Source organism: Rhinatrema bivittatum, chromosome 10 (genome assembly GCF_901001135.1).
Source record: "Rhinatrema bivittatum chromosome 10, aRhiBiv1.1, whole genome shotgun sequence".
NCBI classification, from domain to species: Eukaryota; Metazoa; Chordata; class Amphibia; order Gymnophiona; family Rhinatrematidae; genus Rhinatrema; species Rhinatrema bivittatum.
The window spans coordinates 85,106,023-85,125,164 of record NC_042624.1 but is presented as its reverse complement, the minus strand read 5'-3'; the positions used below and the strand labels follow the sequence as shown (position 1 = coordinate 85,125,164).

At 43.8% G+C, this 19,142-nt stretch overlaps 1 protein-coding gene across 2 annotated transcripts in view; it reads right to left on the bottom strand.

Moving 5' to 3' along the window:
• COL24A1 (collagen type XXIV alpha 1 chain) overlaps positions 1 to 19,142 on the bottom strand; it is a 554,101-nt gene that overhangs the window by 126,501 nt on the left and 408,458 nt on the right. For both annotated transcript variants that reach the window (XM_029618163.1, XM_029618164.1), the window contains exons 36-37: positions 15,760 to 15,813; positions 11,474 to 11,581 (exon numbers count right to left, since the gene is read on the bottom strand). In XM_029618163.1, the coding sequence (XP_029474023.1) occupies positions 11,474 to 11,581; positions 15,760 to 15,813 (162 nt within the window). The remainder of the gene's footprint in view (positions 1 to 11,473; positions 11,582 to 15,759; positions 15,814 to 19,142) is intronic.

Here is a 19,142-nt window from a genome sequence, read left to right as displayed (position 1 = left end):
TCTGGCCTCCATGATTCCTTCTCTCACTCTCTCTTTCTCCCCCCTTCTCCCTTTGTGCCCCCTGCCCCATCCTTCTCTTCTCTGGTCCACCCACCTTTTCCTCTCTCCCTTCCCGAGCCCCAAGCCCTCTGGCTGCCTCTTTCTTTCTCCCTCACCCTACACTGATCAGGAGGGAGGGAGCGAGCAGCGGTGCCTCAGGCTGCATCCTCCTCCTCTTCCTCCTCTGTTGCTTGGTTACACTGCAGCCTTGAACCTCGCAGCAGTACAGAGTCCCGCGCGATTCAGAGTAAGTGTCGGGTCCCTGATCTGCAGAAATTACCCATCGCTTTCCTCCCCCCTCTCCTCCTGCCACTAAGCAGTTTCTGCTTGCCCAACGTGGCCCTGGATCTCCCGCAGTGATTCCGTAGGAAGGACCAGATTTTGGTGGATGGATGGATGGCCCCTGTCGCCCGCCCCTGTTCCAACGTCCATGCAAGAACCAGTCAGCCCCACAGTGCGCCGAGGCGAATGTCCTCGACCCTACAGGGTTTAGCACAGAGCAGGGTGGGACAGAAGCATCAGCTTAGCATTAGCAGTGAGGCCTAGCCAGTCAGGTGAAGGACTGCCGGCCTCCTTTCCCTCTCTGCGCCAGCAGGCAGAAACAGTTCGGATGACCTCAGGAACAAAGTGACTTCCCCACAGAAGAAGAAAAGAAATTCTACTCAGCAGCTTCGAAAACATTCAGCATGGAAGCTCCAACTACCACCCGCAAAGAGATCCTGCCTTCAGTCATGTAGCTTGTTAGCCTGCTAACGCAAGGATGGTGCCCTCCCAAGCAAGAGACGGTGCTCCCCCGTATCCTCGCAGAGACTTCTCTCCCGCCTTTTCTGCATCGGCTCGTGGATCGTAGGGTTCCCACCGCTAACTGTGAAGATAAAATAAGAACTCTGGTCTGGCGCACACAGGCAACAAAGGACTATAATAATGGGTAGGTATAAAGGAGCACGCAGTACAGCAGCACGAGGGCGACAGCAGCAGCAGCCAACAGCCGACCAGGGTGGACCATGGCATCCTGTTTCCTTTGCTTCTGGCCACGGTAAGGAATCAGCTGACATCCTGTTCATCATGGTAGCCAGGCACAGAAAGATGTTTCTGCGTGGAACTGGCTTACGGAGGTTCAAAGTCTGTGCTCTGTCTACGTAGCAGGGTTATAATAAATATTATAGCCCCACTGGTTGGGTCTCTCCTGCGGCTCTCTTCCACATGTGCTTCCTGGTAGTCACGTCAGTGGCTGTAACGATTCCGAGGGGCCCCCTCAGCTTTCATTTAAATAAACACAAAGGAGGGCCTGCTGGGTAGAAGGGTGTTTTGCTGTCTCCCTAGTGAAGAGCTGCGTTGTGTCAAACACAGCTAACGTCCAGCCAGGTTTTCAGCCATGGTCTACCCTTTTCCTGTCTCTGGCAGGCAGCCTCCCAGATGGGCTGAGTCAGCAAACAGGACTGGGTATAATTATGATTAACAGTGGCCCAGCTCCAGTGCAGCTTGTTAGCTGTGCTGGGCAGAGTTTCAAACTATTGCTTTTTACTGTCTATTTTTTTTTTTAGTATTTTAAGCAGCAAACATCAGTTGAAGCATCCTTAAGGTTATAAAAAAAAAAAAAAACCAAGAGGTGTGGGGCTGGCCTAAGATTCCCTGTCTGTTGGAACAGTCGGGTGTGGGTACATGGAGGGGAGAGTGGCCAGTGAGCGGCACCGAGCGTGCACCTTAGAAGAGGTGTCCCCTCCAGTAAGATTACCAGCTGGCTGGTATTTGTCTGGCCTGGCTGCTTTCTGTTACCTCAGACCAGTGGCTGGCAGACACTTTGAACCTTCAGCACGGCTGCCTGCATTTTTTTTTTAAAGGACCGCGACATCCTGCCCCTAGTCGGTGCCAGAGGAGGCAGCGTTTCCCCTCCCCCCTCCCCCACCTTTTTCCCCATTCCCGGTACAGAATTGTCCAGTCAATTCTGCTGGGGGTGGGGCAACTCTGCCCTCGGGTAGCTCTTGTGCCCGATATTGTATGGGGATGTGCATTCATTTTTCGCGAATTAGACAATCTCTACGAAATTGTCTAATTCATTGTTGTTCGGTAGCCCCGAAAAACGAAGAGTATTTTGCCGAAATTTCAGCAAAATTCGTATTTCGTGTTAGTGCACACTAACGGAGTTAGTGTGCACTGCATGTCACTTGGTGCGCAGTAATACCAATTAGTGCGCACTGTTTTTCTAGCTAACGAACTTCTCTGAATTGATGCTTTTTAATTTTCAAGTTGCAGTTTTATAGTGCGCACTAACATTAGTTACCGCGCACTACTACATACTTAGTGCGCTGTAAGTTCTATTAGGACACACTAACTAACCTGTTAGTGCACCCAAACGGGCCTTAATGTGCATTAATATCTAGCTAGTGCGCACAGTCTCTGTCGGTGTACTACACACTAATGCTGAGATAGTGCGCACTAACTGGTTGTTAGTGCGCAGTAAGGCCCATTAGTGCGCACTAAAGCACTTCATCGAAAATTGCCAAAAAAAAAAAAAAAATGACCAGAGGGAAAACGAAAATTTCCACAGAACGCCCGATCCTAAGCCTGACCCGAAAGCGTTAAACGAAGCACATCTCTAATATTACATGAGGATGTACGGGAGGGGAATACTCCTCTTCTCTGCCCGTGCACCTCCGATGCAGCTCCTTCCGGGTGCGCCATCTTTGGCGGGGGGGGGGGGGGGTCGGGATCCTCAATATTAAAGACTAAAAGGGAGAAGAAACCAAAAAGAAAACTCTGAAAAAGAAGCAGGTACAAATTGTTTTTGTGTGTGCAGAAACACGAACAGTCTGCAAGGATTGCTATCTTTCAAGAATGGCTGTGCTTCTCTCTCTCTCAGTGCTTGCTGGGGCCCCAACCTCCAGGCGCTGCTCTCTAATAAGTACAGAAGGGGGGGGGGGAGTGGATAAAGGGCCGGCATGAGTTTAGGACTTCCCTGGCTTACAGAAGTTGTTGCTGTCCCTTAAATAAGATGCAGAGCATTACATCTTCCTGCTATACCCCTAGGGCTGTGTGTGTCTGGGGGGGGGGGGGGGGGGGGGAAGGGGGGAATTGGAAGCATCTAGTTAAGTTTTGCTCAGCTACGTTTTAATGATTAATTCTCTGCACGCGTCCCTCTCATCTCTGAAGTATTAGTTTAAACACGGTGAAGGAGATGATGCTGGGTTCAGGAAAGGATCTGCAGCCATGGTCAGCAGAATGGAAACAAATCTGAACGGCAGACTTCGGTTTTGGTCTCCCGAGTCCCAGCTCCGACTCACTGAAGCGCACGTGCAGGAAAACGCAGAGCTCGCTCGCTGCTGACTCTTCCTGTGGTCTGGCCTCTCATTCCCAGATGCAAATGCCACTAAGTTGCGAGGCTGCTGTAAGGCATCCAGTCTTCCTCTCCCGGGACCGGGGAGATTGCTCATTTTACTGTGTCCCTCCTGCACGCCCAAAGGGTGGACACGAGGAATGGAGCAGGAACGCCCTATACCGAAGCTGAGGGTATGGCCACGTGAAGGCGAGCCGCTCCATCTCCGGCTGCAGATTCTACAGCACTTCCACGTCACCGCTGCATACATCTGCCTATTGCTTACAATCCTTAGATGCATAAAAATACTTCTCATGAAAAAAATAAAAAACAGTTCTCCAATTTTTATGTGCCTGGATAAATTTTTTTTTTTACCACTGTTTTTATTTACTTTTCATTTCTTTTTCTCTTGTTCTCCATCTCTCTTTCATTACCCCGACCTGTCTCTCCTTCCTGCCTTTTCTCACCTGCTTCCGCTTCCTCAGAGTATGTTTTTCCTCCTTTGTCTTGCAGTATTTTTAATATCTTGCTCTATTGCCTTTTCCCCTTCTTCCTCTCCAGCCTCTTTCTTTAAGAACATAAGAACATGCCATGCTGGGTTAGACCAAGGGACCATCAAGCCCAGCATCCTGTTTCCAACAGTGGCCAATCCAGGCCATAAGAACCTGGCAAGTACCCAAAAACTAAGTCTATTCCATGTTACCGTTGCTAGTAATAGCAGTGGCTATTTTCTAAGTCAACTTAATTAATAGCAGGTAATGGACTTCTCCTTCAAGAACTTATCCAATCCTTTTGTAAACACAGCTATACTAACTGCACTAACCACATCCTCTGGCAACAAATTCCAGAGCTTTATTGTGCGTTGAGTGAAAAAGAACTTTCTCCGATTAGTTTTAAATGTGCCACATGCTAACTTCATGGAGTGCCCCCTAGTCTTTCTATTATCCGAACGAGTAAATAATCGATTCACATCTACCCGTTCTAGACCTCTCATGATTTTAAACACCTCTATCATATCCTCCCTCAGCTATCTCTTCTCCAAGCTGAAAAGTCCTAACCTCTATCTGCCGGCCAATCACCAACATGATGGAGGGAAGGGTTAGGCTGGCCATCATAGTTGGTGATTCGATTATTAGAAATGTAGATAGCAGGGTAGCTGGTGGACATGAGGACCGCCTGGTAACTTGCCTGCCTGGTGCGAAGGTGGCAGACCTCACGCATCACCTAGATAGGATTATAGACAGTGCTGGGAAGGAGCCGGCTGTCGTGGTACATGTGGGCACCAACGACATAGAAAATGTGGGAGAGAGGTTCTGGAAGCCAAATTTAGGATTTTAGGTAGGAAGCTGAAATCCAGAACTTCCAGGGTGGCATTCTCTGAAATGCTTCCTATTCCACATGCAGGTCCCCCAGAGGCAGGCAGAGCTCCAATGCGTGGATGAGACGATGGTGCAGGGAAGAGGGATTCAGCTTTGTAAGAAACTGGGGAAATCTTTGGGGAAAGGGGAGACTTTTCTGAAAGGATGGGCTCCACCTTAACCAGAGTGGAACCAAGCTGCTGGCACTAACTTTCAAAAAAGGAGATAGAGCAGCTTTTAAACTAGAACAAGGGGGAAAGCCGACAGTCACTCAGCAGTGCATGGTTCGGAGAAATGTATCCTTGAAGGATACTAATGAAACAGGAGAGTTAGGGCATCCCAACAGAGAGGTTCCATTAAAAGCAAACATAGTCCATATTGCCTATATGTAAAAAATCACCAAAGCTAATGATTTCCGAATTATCCCAAACAACTGAAAAGCAGGTTGTTAAAACATACAAGAAACACACTTTGAAATGTCTGTATGCCAATGCCAGAAGTCTAAGAAGTAAGATGGGAGAGTTAGAGTGTATAGTAGCAAATGATGAGATTGACATAATTGGCATCACAGAGACTTGGTGGAAGGAGGATAACTAATGGGACAGTGCTATATCAGAGTACAAATTATATCGCAATGATAGGGAGGATCAACTTGGTGGGGGTGTGGCACTTTATGTCCGGGAGGGTCTAGAGTAAAACAGGATAAAGATCATACAAGAGACTAAATGCTCAGTAGAATCTATATGGGTAGAAATCCCATGTGTGTTGGGTAAGAGTATAGTGATAGGAGTATACTACCGTCCACCTGGACAAAATGGTCAGACAGATGACGAAATGCTAAGAGAAATCAGGGAAGCAAACCAATTTGGCAGTGCAATAATAATGGGAGATTTCAATTACCCCAATATTGACTGAGTAAATGTAAGATCAGGACTCGCTAGAGACAAAAAGTCCCTGGATGTAATAAATGATTGCTTCATGGAGCAATTGGTTCAGGAACCAACAAGAGAGGGAGCTATTTTAGATTTAATTCTTAGTGGAACACAGGATTTGGTGAGAGAGGTAACGGTGGTGGGGCCACTTGGCAATAGTGATCATAACATGATTAAATTTAAACTAATAACTGGAAGGGGGCAATAAGTAAATCTGCAGCTCTAACACTAAACTTTCAAAAGGGAAACTTTGATAAAATGAGGAAAATATTTAGAAAAAAACTGAAAGGTGCAGCTGCAAAGGTTAAAAGTGTTCAACAGGCTTGGACATTGTTTAAAAATACAATCCTAGAGGCGCAGTCCATATGTATTCCACACATTAAGAAAGGTGGAAATAAGGCAAAACGATTACCGTCATGGTTAAAAGGTGAGGTGATCCTAAATTTCCCTATAATACCACAGATGGCACCGGCTGAATTGTTTAAAAATTGTTAGTCAGATTCTTAAAATGCCAGATTCTTGCATGCCAATTATAAGTAAAGCTTATTATTTACCATTGGGGAATAAAGGAAACCAGATTCAGCAAGAGAGGTTTCAGCAGGAAGAAATAAAAGGAGGAACAACTATAAAAGATAATGGCTTGAATTTGACTGAATTTTTACAAAATTCGCAAGAATTGGAAATAACGAATAGAGGATCACTTTTGGTATCATTTACATTTCAATCGGACAGAGATAATATACTAAAAGTTTTCTTCAGATCCCGTTCATCGCTTTTCTATGGGCAGAAGATCTGGGTGTTCCCAGACCTCACTAGAGCTACACAAATTAGGAGGAAGAAATTCCTTGTATTACGACCTGAAGTCTTGGCTGAAGGAGGACAATTTATTTTACGTTATTCATGTAGATGTCTAGTGAGTTATAGGAATGCCAAATACATATTTCAAGAACCCGATCAGCTAAGAATGTTGATAGACTCCTATAAAGAACCGGTCAAGTAAATAGAGAGACGAGTGTTAAATGTTCAATGATTCATTTATATTATTACCTGTAAAAGCGCTCTGTTTTCTTCCTTGCTTCTCCCCTATTACCTATGTAACATGTTGGGTTTCTTGTGAAATAATTTTCCTTTTTTTTTTATTTTTCTCTATAGTGGATTGTAAGTCCTAAATTTGTATGGCTTAAAAGAAAACCATATTTCATTTGCAAGAGATTTTCTTGTAATATTTTTAAACTGCAATAAAAATAAAATTAAAAAAAAAAGTGAGGTAAAAGAGGCTATTTTAGCCAAAAAAACATCCTTCAAAAATTGGATGAAGGATCCATCTGAAGAAAATAGGATAAAACATAAGCATTGTCAAGTTAAGTGTAAAACATTGATAGGACAGGCGAAGAGAAAATTTGAAATGAAGTTGGCCATAGAGGCAAAAACTCATAATAAAAACTTTTTTAAATATATCCGAAGCAAGAAACCTCTGAGGGAGTCGGTTGGATCATTAGATGACCGAGGGGTTAAAGGAGCTCTTAGGGAAGATAAGGCCATTGCAGAAAGACTAAATGAATTCTTTGCTTCCGTGTTTACTAATGAGGATGGTGGGGAGATACCAGTTCCGGAGATGGTTTTCAGGGGTGATAAGTCAGACGAACTGAACGAAATCACTGTGAACCTGGAAGATGTAGTAGGCCAGATTGACAAACTAAAGAGTAGCAAATCACCTGGACCGGATGGTATGCATCCTAGGGTACTAAAGGAACTCAAAAATGAAATTTCTGATCTATTAGTTAAAATTTGTAACCTATTATTAAAATCATCCATTGTACCTGAAGATTGGAGGGTGGCCAATATAACCCTAATATTTAAAAAAGGCTCCAGAGGCGATCCGGGTAACTAAAGACCAGTGAGCCTGACTTCAGTGCCTGGAAAAATAGTGGAAACTATTCTCAAGATCAAAATTGTAGAGCATATAGAAAGACATGATTTAATGGAACACAGTCAACACGGATTTGTCTTGCCTTACAAATTTGCTTCATTTTTTTGAAGGGATTAATAAACATGTGGATAAAGGTGAACCGGTAGATGTAGTGTATTTGGATTTTCAGAAGGCGTTTGACAAAGTCCCACATGAGAGGCTTCTACGAAAACTAAAAAGTCATGGGATAGGAGGCGATGTCCTTTCATGGATTACAAACTGGTTAAAAGACAGGAAACAGAGAGTAGGATTAAATGGTCAATTTTCTCAGTGGAAAAGGGTAAACAGTGGAGTGCCTCTGTACTTGGATCTGTACTTGGACTGGTGCTTTTCAATATATACATATAAATGTTCTGGAAAGGAATACGATTGAGTGAGGTTATCAAATTTGCAGATGATACAAAATTATTCAGAGTAGTTAAACCACAAGCGGACTGTGATACATTACAGGAGCACCTTGCAATATTGGAAGATTGGGCATCCAAATGGCAGATGAAATTTAATGTGGACAAGTGCAAGGTGTTGCATATAGGGAAAAATAACCCTTGCTGTAGTTACACGATGTTAGGTTCCATATTAGGAGCTACCACCCAGGAAAAATATCTAGGCATCATAGTGAATAATACTTTAAAATTGTTGGCTCAGTGTGCTGCAGCAGTCAAAAAAGCAAACAGAATGTTAGGAATTATTAGGAAGGGAATGGTTAATAAAACGGAAAATGTCATAATGCCTCTATATCGCTCCATGGTGAGACCGCACCTTGAATACTGTGTACAATTCTGGTCGCTGCATCTCAAAAAAGATATAGTTGCGGTGGAGAAGGTACAGAGAAGGGCAACCAAAATGATAAAGGGGGATGGAACAGCTCCCCTATGAGGAAAGGCTGAAGAGGTTAGGGCTGTTCAGCTTGGAGAAGAGATGGCTGAGGGGTGATATGATAGAGGTCTTTAAGATCATGAGAGGTCTTGAACGAGTAGATGTGACCTCGGTTATTTACACTTTAAAATAATAGAAGGACTAGGGGGCATTCCATGAAGTTAGCAAGTAGCACATTTACGACTAATCGGAGAAAATTCTTTTTCACTCAACGCACAATAAAGCTCTGGAATTTGTTGCCAGAGGATGAGGTTAGTGCAGTTACTGTAGCTGGGTTTAAAAAAGGTTTGGATAAGTTCTTGGAGAAGTCCATTAACGGCTATTAATCAAGTTTACTTAGGGAATAGCCACTGCTATTAATTGCATCAGTAGCATGGGATCTTCTTAGTGTTTGGGTGCTTGCCAGGTTCTTGTGGCCTGGTTTGGCCTCTGTTGGAAACAGGATGCTGGGCTTGATGGACCCTTAGTCTGACCCAGCATGGCAATTTCTTATGTTCTTTAGTCTTTCCTCATAGGGGAGCTGTTCCATTCCCCTTATCATTTTGATAGCCCTTCTTTGTCCTATGTGTGCTCTCTCTTCTCTCTTTTTGGCTCGGTCTTGTTTGCTATCTCCCCCTTCATTATTACCCAATTTCTCTCCTTCTTCTCCCAGCTTTCTATCCCTTCCCTCCTCTCTCATTTACCCAGGTTTCTCTCCATCTCTTGTCTTTTGACCCTCAAGTGGCACCTCTCACCTTTCCACCTAACTTTTTCCCGTCTCTTCCTCCTGCTCCTGGTATCAGCTGGCTCTGTTCACTTGGAGTCTTGCAGCGTTGGTGGAAGAAAGGAGGAGGGGCCAATTGCTCTGAGTGGTGGCAGCAGTGGGACGAAGACAGAGAGGAGGAGGTGGCCTGGACAATGCTTGCGGCAGCCTAATCAGCTTTGGCAGTAGCAGTGCCAGCTCCAGACTGGAGCAATGGTAGAAGACAAGAAGCACCAAGGGAGGAGAAGGCAGCTGAATGGAAGCCACAGCAAGCTACTGACACCGGGAGTCAGCTTGGCCTCAGGTGGTAGACTGGGCTGCTGACAGTTTCCTGCGTGTTTGCAGGAAAAGGGCAATTCTGCAGTGTGCGTCACAGCTATGAAACCACAGCAACTGGAGGCCCTACCCGTACTTCTGTAAATTCAAGAGAAGCACTTTCCACAGGGGATTTAATTGCAGAGGCAGATTTTCAAATACACTCTGGCCACCTAGTGCAGGAGTCAGGGAGCTAGATCAGAGGTTCTGAAAATGTACCAGCTAGATTTATTGAGCGTTCCTGCAAGCGTGGCTGGATCGAGGGGGGAGCCAGCTAGCTCTGAAATTTCAGCACTAATCAGCTAACCCTGCACGCAGGGATTGCTAGCTCACATCCAGCCAGCTGTGTTTTAGCCACCTGGATTTAGGGGAATCTTCAGCCACAACCTGGCCAGCTAGGTTGTGGTTTAAAACTCACCTAAATTTAGCTGGCTGAGTCGCCACTCAGCAGTTACTGACCATCAACCCCAAAGCTGTAACACTGCCAGAAGAAGTACCATGTACTTCTGAAACAAGCAGCTAACAGGTCGATACTGTAAGACCGCAGGAGAGTGGACGAACGCCCGCTCTCCCGGCGCGCGCACCGGCCCTTCGCCGGTGCGGGCGATTCAGTATTTAAATGAGGCGACGCGGTGCAAACGAGGAAAAGGAGGCGCTAGGGACACTAGCGCGTCCCTAGCGCCTCCTTTTGGCCTGGAGCGGCGGCTGTCAGTGGGTTTGACAGCCGACGCTCAATTTTGCCGGCGTCGGTTCTCGAGCCCGCTGACAGCCACGGGCTCGGAAACCGGACGCCGGCAAAATTGAGCGTCCGGTTTTCGGCCCGACAGCCACGGGCCGAATTCAAATTTTTTTTTTTTTTTTACTTTTTTTACCTTTGGGGACCTCCGACTTAATATCGCTATGATATTAAGTCGGAGGGTGCACAGAAAAGCAGTTTTTACTGCTTTTCTGTGCACTTTCCTGGCGCCAGAAGAAATTAGCGCCGACCTTTGGGTCGGCGCTAATTTCTTAGAGTAAAATGTGCGGCTTGGCTGCACATTTTACTTACTGAATCACGCGCGCATACCTAATAGGGCCATCAACATGCATTTGCATGTTGAGGGCGCTATTAGGTGCCGCGGGTGGGCCGCATGTTTTCCTCCCCTTACTGAATAAGGGGTAAGGGGTAAGGAAAAACACGCGTCCAGAGCAGGCTCCGACGGAGCACACTTTACTGTATCGACCTGTATGATAGGGTCCCGATTCAGATTTAGTGGGCCTTTAAATGACGGGCAGTGGTTTGGGATTAATGCTTCCAAAATTCCATGAGATTCACAAATATTTAATTAACAACTTTCTTTACAACTGCCCGAGGCAGTGTACAGATGAATCAATCATTAAACTAAAGCAAATAATTAATACGATGAATACATTATCATAGTACACAAAAACAACATTAATAGGACCACCACAAAACCACATCAAAACAGCCTGTAGAACAAGTCACCAGTAATACAACAATTAGTTTAAACCAAATGAAATTATCATACACAAAGAGCTGAGCTAATTGGATCCAAGGACCTGCTGTTGGCTCACAACACATTTTCCATTCAATCAACAAAGTAGTGCAACACTGCAATTAGGGGCTCTCCTATTTATTTATTCTTTGTTTTTCGTTACCGCGACGTCTTAAAACGAGAAACAAAGTTGAATCGGAATATTTTAATTTCTGAGTATGTATAATTAATTACATTTTTATGGTATAACTTGAGTGCTGGAAGAGGAGGCCCTATCCGTTGCTCCTCTAGCTCTTGTGAAATCTAACTGTATACAGACAGGGTTTCCACACACTGAACACAACAGCCTGTTTCCCAGGAGCGAGCTGTTGTTTTCAGAAAGACACATTCCATGCTAATGCTTACTTTAGAATTTGCAAAGTTCTTTACTTACGGGCATGCCTAGTCTGCCAGGCTCGCCAAGAGAACCTGCAATTCCTGGTATTCCCGTCTCTCCTTTCTCGCCATCTTCTCCAGGAGGGCCTCGGTCCCCAGAATCGCCCTAAAGCACAGACAAAACAAATTGAGCAGGTCTTTTTTAAATTAAATTTTTTATTTATTTATTTATTTATTTTTTTAACTACGGGAAAAGATTTGATCCAGTGGTCAGAGTTTGACAGTGTGAGAGCGAGACACCCTGGCTCTTGGTTTTGGGACTGATTCCTGGTGAGGCACTTTCACCTCAATGTGCTTAAACCGAACCAACTACAATATGAACTACCAGCAATTAGAGATGGGGTCCAATCCAACTTTTGAGAACTATTGTCGGGGATCATGAGCTGGCAGCTGATCGATCGTGCTCCAGTTAAGAGAAAGACAAAAAGACAGAGAAATCTTAGAGGCCTAGAGGCTGATATATAAAAAAAACCCTGAGCTCCAAATTTAAGCAACTAAGTTAGACCCTTATTTTCAACTGAACTTAGCAGACTAACCCTGGGAAAACAAGGGACGGGGTGTGAAAGTATGTAGCTGGCTGCATCGCGGTGGTGCGTTTTCACCCGCTGTGGTTGTGGCTGGGCTGCACATTTTCGCCCCATAGCGCCACAGGAAAGGGTGTTGTTATTTCCTGCAGTACTGCCGGCGAAAATGCGGAAAACATTATCGCCCGCAACGCTGCAGGGCCATAACCCCACCTAAATGACTCCCCGTTCCCTGATTTAAATTGTACCGCCGCGATGTGATAAGGCCCTAACGCATGCAAGAATGGCACATCGCAGTTTAAAGAATGACCGTGTAAGTTTTCAGCGGAAAATTCACCTAAATTTAGAGGTTTGAAACTTAGGTGACCAGCTGAGTTCCTAAATTTAGGACCCTACGTTAGGTACCTAAGTTAAGTGCCTATTTTCAGCTGAACTGAGAAGCTCAAGTTTTCAGCTGAAAATGTTCATAAATTTAGGGACCTAAATGTAGGCCTGATATTCATTTGCTCAGATTTAAGCTCCCAAGTTAGGTGCCTAATTCTGAAAATCAGGGCTAAGCTCCTAACTTTGTTTCTCCACTCTAATTCCACTCCTTGTAGTCACCTACTTTTTAGGTCCCTAAATTTAGGCTTGTAGTGAAACAAGCAGCCTAAATTTACATATTCAGTCCTAATAAGTTTTCAAAAGGGCCAATTTTGGATCCTAACTACAAAAGTTAGGAGCCTAAATCCTTTGAAAATTGGCCCCTTAGATTTCAGTTGTGAATTTTCAGCTGAAAATTGTGGAGTGAATTTTCAAAGCATTGCTTGAGCAAAAATGAACACATTCACACGTAATAGCCTGTACTCACATAGAAACACACAAAATAAAAGGCATGCAGGAGCATTCCTGGGTGTGACCAAAAGTTACCTGTGTAAATTGCTATTTAAAAAAAAAAATATACGTACATACATTTGGCAACATACTGGCATAATTTTATACCTGCTAATTATCTTATGTAAGTGATAATAACCGTGTTTATTATTGGTTGGGCGGGAAGTCCGGGTTAACTGGAGGGAGTTCAGGCTGAAGAACCAGGAGAGTCTCAGTGACATAGAGGATTGGATGAACTGGTGAAGTAATTGGTAAACTGGTCATTTCAATTGCGCGCACGTTTTAAAATATATTGACCTATGCGTATAAATTAGGTTTACATGACGATGTCCTACTTTATTTTCGGAGAAAATTCTTTTTCACTCAACGCACAATAAAGCTCTGGAATTTTTTGCCAGAGGATGTGGTTAGTGCAGTTAGTGTAGCTGGGTTCAAAAAAGGTTTGGATAAGTTCTTGGAGGAGAAGTCCATTAATGGCTATTAATCAAGTTGACTTAGGGAATAGCCACTGCTATTACTGGCATCAGTAGCATGGGATAGACAGTTTTTGGGAACTTGCCAGGTTCTTGTGGCCTGGTTTGTCATCTGTTTGAAACATCAAGCTGGGCTTAATGGACCCTTGGTCTGACCCAGCATGGCAATTTCTTATGTTCATATATTTTTTAAATAGGTAGGAAAAATACGCAGGTTTAATGCACTGAAATATTCACTTTCAATTCATTGCATGCATTGGTGCATAAGCCTACATACACGTGGGTTGAGATATGTGTATCTGATACATGCAGGTTATAAAATACTATCGTAGATTTCCGCGTGGCCATATATGCGTGCATATGCCTCCGTGCAGAGATGCTTGAAAGTTACCCTCAGTGGCTCCAAAATTCAGCTGAAAATAGGCACCTAATTTAGGGACCTAAGCTTTCTTTCAACATCGACCTCACAGATACAGACTGATAGATTTCACTGCAGTTCTGTTAAGGTGGAAAGCCAATGAATTATGAGTGTCCATAACATCTGGATCAATATGGATTTGGAGAGGGTTTTTTGTTGTGACTTAGCCCATCTCTGAAAACAATGTTTTATTGTTATCCTGTAAACCGTTGTGAAGGCTAGTACCAAACAACGGGATATATAAAAGTCTACAAATAAATAAAAATAAATAAATATTGCGATTGTTAAAAATTAAAAATACATTGTAGCTTTCCTTGGATATAAAGCACTTTATCATGCTGTAAGTTCAAAATTATTATTAAAGTAGCACTGCAGTGTTTTCATTAATTTTTATTTTGTTCTGCTGCTTTTGTCCACTACTGAGCAATGTTTTGTATTCCTACAGGGCCTCCCTTCTTTTCTCATTCTTAGATCTTGTTATTTTACCTATGCATGGCATCTGCCAGTAGTCTATAACCTTTCATGAAAACATGACAAGAACTGGAGGACAGGAGGAGGGTGCTGGGAGCTGAAGTCGCCTGTTGGTTTGTCCCGGGAGGAAGTGGCTAGAGATGCTGTATGAGAACAATTCAAAGTCAAACTCAAACTGGGAGGATTTTGGCCTTGTTTGAGTTTGATGGAATTTTTAGATTCTCTCCAGATTTTCTGGGGAAAAAATCGGTTTGTAAATTTTACTAGCAGATTTGGGAAAAGTTTGCAGGAAATTCCAAAAATCTAAAGTGTTTGTGAAAAATCTGATTTGTTGGAAGCACATTCGCAATGTAAGTCTGCTCTGATTTTTTTTAAAAACCCAAGGCAAATGTTTCCAATCTGCTTTGGATTTCTTCAAAAAAGGTCTGATGAACTTTTGAAGTGGTTTACAGGCCTGCGGACATGTTCGGCAAATCTGTTTTGCAGAGGTTTGCACATCTCTAAGTAGTCACCTTAAACCATCAGTGTTCCACTGTTAGGAGATAGAGAAGTAATCTGTTTGATGTGTGCATAAGCTCCATTAATGTTAGAAACAAGACGACCAATGGAAAGTGGAGCTATGAACAACCAAACTAGAATCATCTCACGTGATTAAAAATTGTTGGCTTGCACTTAAAAAAAAAAACAAAAAACAAAAAAAAAACCTCCCAGAACAGATAAACTACCGGCAGGGTCCCTTCAATCACTTGAAGCCGTACTGGTGACCGGAGGGTTAAAATCCCAGAGGCCCCCTAGCAGTCTCATTTTCATTGTAAGGGGTAACGGTTTTCCCTCTCACTCAGTAAATTAAATGTTCTTAATAAACTGGGCAAACACTGTTCAGTCTCCCCATACCACTGATTATTGCAGCTCTTCAGCATAATCCAGTTTGATTTGCCTTTATTAAAGAGATGAGGAAAAGCAGACCCTGCTCTTGTAAGAAACAAAATATGTCCAGCGGTCTGGAATCTAGTGACTGCTATCGCTGAAACAATATTTTGAGGTCAGACCTACTTTCTGCGCTAGGCCCTCTAATTTTGTATAAGCCAACTAAATGTCAATTCTAACTTAAGAGTTTTAAAAATGGAATTTCCCATACAGTGCATCTGGTAGCACGGCCCCGACTGGCCAGAAGGCTGTGTGCTAAAACATCTGTTGCATTCATGGTGTCCCAGACGTTACTATTACATCCCCTCCCAGGGGCTGTGCTAAGATCCACTTTCCTGCTGCTGGGCTCACCTTTTCAATGCTTCCGCTATTACCTGTTCTGATAGGGCTTCATGATACTACCCTAGTGGTCCTTAGGGAGTGTGGTTAAGTGCAATACTTACCAAGCCTCCCTCTTGTGAAGGTCACTTGACTGCCTCAAACAGTTTCGTGTAAATGGGAGGCTAAACAGCCTCGTCATGCAGAACGTTAATTACCGACCATCTCTCACCACTGCCACAGAGCAGCACAGGACATTTAAGCCGTAAGAGGTGCTTACCTTTGCCCCATCTCTCCCCTGAGCGCCTTCTTCTCCTGGTGGTCCTGGTTCGCCCTGGGTTGTTTTAAGAGATGAAAGATCCGTTACTGCTTTCAAAGCACTGCTGTACATTAGAAGCCCATTCAGGAGGTGTAATTTTCAAAAGCTGGCAAAGTCTGCAGGTACTTTTTAACCACACATTTTTTACAACGAAAGTTAAAGTTGCGTGCATACATTTGAAAATTTAAAAGAACGGTCCCCAACTCCACCCCCAGGAATGACTGTTTTCACCGTGAATAAAATTACACACCTAGTGGCACGATGTCCGTAATTTTAACTGTACACGGGGTGGGCAATTTTCAAAGACCCCGTTTCCACAGGCAAAACTTTGTTTTACCCCGCAGCCTTGACAATCGGCCTCCCTGTGTTCATGTGACAGATGTCTGGGGAGGCGCTACTACTGTCATGCACAGTTACTTCATTTTCTGATTATGCCAATTTTCAACTTTTAAAATAAACTACCACTGCTATTTTTTCTAACCGTCATCTTCGCTGAAAACTGATGCAGAACTAAAAATATGACTGTGAAATCCCGCGCGGTAAAGAAAACTTCCAGAGTAACCGAATTTCCAGTTTCTGCTCTGCATTCAAAGCACCCAAAGTTTGGCAGGAAGTCGTGTCACGTCATGAGCTGAGAATCATCAGCCAGGGCTTCCCAAACTTGTCTGGGTGACCCTCCCCCCCACAGCCATTCAGCTTTCCAGTATACCCTGTACACGCAGACTTTATCAACAAATCTCAAAGCAAACTCACGCACGTAACTTTGCTTTAAGAATCCTTGGGTAACTGGCTGAGTACATGCACAAACTACCTTGTACGGAGTTACAGCTGCTGCCATGAAAACAGCAGGTACGCACGTATATGCTATTTTATAAATGGCAATACCAGATGCATATTTTCTGTTTTTTTGTACAGACATTTTACCAAGGAATAAAAGGGTGGTCTAGAAGTATGTGCAATGGTTGCTATTTTTAAACAGATATACACGTATACATTCCCAAACTTGTTTGTACATTTCTACAACTGCTAATTGATTTACACGAGTGAAATCGGACTTGTCTGCTGTGTCGAGTTTCTGGGTGGGAGGCTTAGGTGAAGTGGAGGGGATTCAGGGTGAAGTGTTAGAGGGTCTAGATGAAATGGAGGCGGGCTGGGTAAACTGATGGAGGTATCTGCAAACTGGTGATTCCAAGTATGCGTGCAAATATCTTCAGAACACAATGGGGTCATTTTCAAAAGGATTTCCATGGGTAAAAACAGCATATATTGTAGCAATTTTCAAACACCCATTCACATGCTTAAAGTGCACTTATGCAAGTAAAACCTACTGACAATTCAATAGCACTAATTGTAGCAATTTTCAAAAGCTCACATACACTTAGAAGGTAATTTTAAAAAGCATATACATGCTTAACATTGAGTTTTATAGAAACATAGAAATGACGGCAGAAGAAGACCAAATGGCCCATCCAGTCTGCCCAGCAAGCTTCACACACTTTTTTCTCTCATACTTATCTGTTTCTCTTAGCTCTTGGTTCTATTTCCTTTCCACCCCCACCATTAATGTAGAAAGCAGTGATGGAGCTGCATCCAAGTGAATATCTAGCTGATAAGTTAGGGGTAGTAGGGGTAGTAACCGCCGCAATAAGCAAGCTACACCCATGCTTATTTGTTCTACTCAGACTATGTTATACAGCCCTTATTGGTTGTTTATCTTCTCCCCTGCCGTTGAAGCAGGGAGCTATGCTGGATATGCTTGAGGTATCAGTTTATTCTTCTCCCATGCTGTTGAAGCAGAGAGCCATGCTGGATATGCATCGAAAGTGAAGTATCAGGCACATTTGGTTTGGGGTAGTAACCGCCGTAAGAAGCCAGCTACTCCCCGCTTTGTGAGTGTGAACCCTTTTTTCTTCTCCCCTGCCGTTGAAGCAGGGAGCTATGCTGGATATGCGTGAAGTATCAGTTTTTTCTTCTCCCCTGTCGTTGAAGCAGAGAACTATGCTGTATATGCATAGAAATAGAAGTAACAGGCTTATTTGGTTTGGGGTAGTAACCGCCGTAACAAGCCAGCTACTCCCCCCTTTGTGAGTGCAGATCCTTTATTCCACATTTCCTCTTGCTGTTGAAGCTAGAACGATGTTGGAGTCACAGTAAGCATGTGTATGTTTATTGAATAAGGGTATTGTCTCCAGGCAGTAGCCATCATTCTGGTGAGTCACCCACTCTTCATTGGCGGCCTCTTGACTTTATGGATCCACAGTGTTTATCCCACGCCCCTTTGAAGTCCTTCACAGTTCTGGTCTTCACCACATCCTCCGGAAGGGCATTCCAGGCATCCACCACCCTCTCCGTGAAGAAATACTTCCTAACATTGGTTCTGAATCTTCCTCCCTGGAGCTTCAAATCGTGACCCCTGGTTCTGCTGATTTTTTTCCTACAGAAAAGGTTTGTCGTTGTCTTTGGATCATTAAAACCTTTCAAGTATCTGAAAGTCTGTATCATATCGCCTCTGCTCCTCCTTTCCTCCAGGGTGTACATATTTAGATTCTTCAATCTCTCCTCGTACGTCATCCAATGAAGATCCTCCACCTTCCTGGTCGCCCTTCTCTGTACCGCTTCCATCTTGTCTTTGTCTTTTTGTAGATACGGTCTCCAGAACTGAGCACAGTACTCCAGGTGAGGCCTCACCAAGGACCTGTACAAGGGAATAATCACTTCCCTTTTCTTACTCGATATTCCTCTCTCTATGCAGCCCAGCATTCTTCTGGCTTTTGCTATAGCCTTGTCGCATTGTTTCGCAGACTTCATATCATTAGACACTATCACCCCAAGGTCCCTCTCCTGCTCCGTGCACATCAGCCTTTCCCCCCCCCATCGAATACAGTTCATTCGGGTTTCCACTCCCCATATGCATGACTTTGCACTTCTTGGCATTGAATCTCAGCTGCCATATCTTCGACCACTCTTCCAGTTTCCTTAGATCCTGTCTCATTCTCTCCACTCCTTCCGGCGTGTCCACTCTGTTGTAGATCTTAGTGTCATCCGCGAAAAGACAAACCTTGCCTTCTATCCCGTCCGCAATGTCGCTCACAAAGATATTGAACATGTAAATGCAGTTTACTCATGTAAGTGGGTTTTTTAAAATTGTTACAATATATGCCATTGAATTCCCCATAGAATATTCACGTGTAAATGCACTTTAATATGCGTAAATGGCTTTTTAAAATTGCTACGACAGTATAGTACATTTACACATGTAACTCCTTTTAAAATTACCTCCTTAAAGTACATTTATGCATGTAAAACCCAGTTTTAAGCATGTAAATCCTTGTGAAAATCACCCC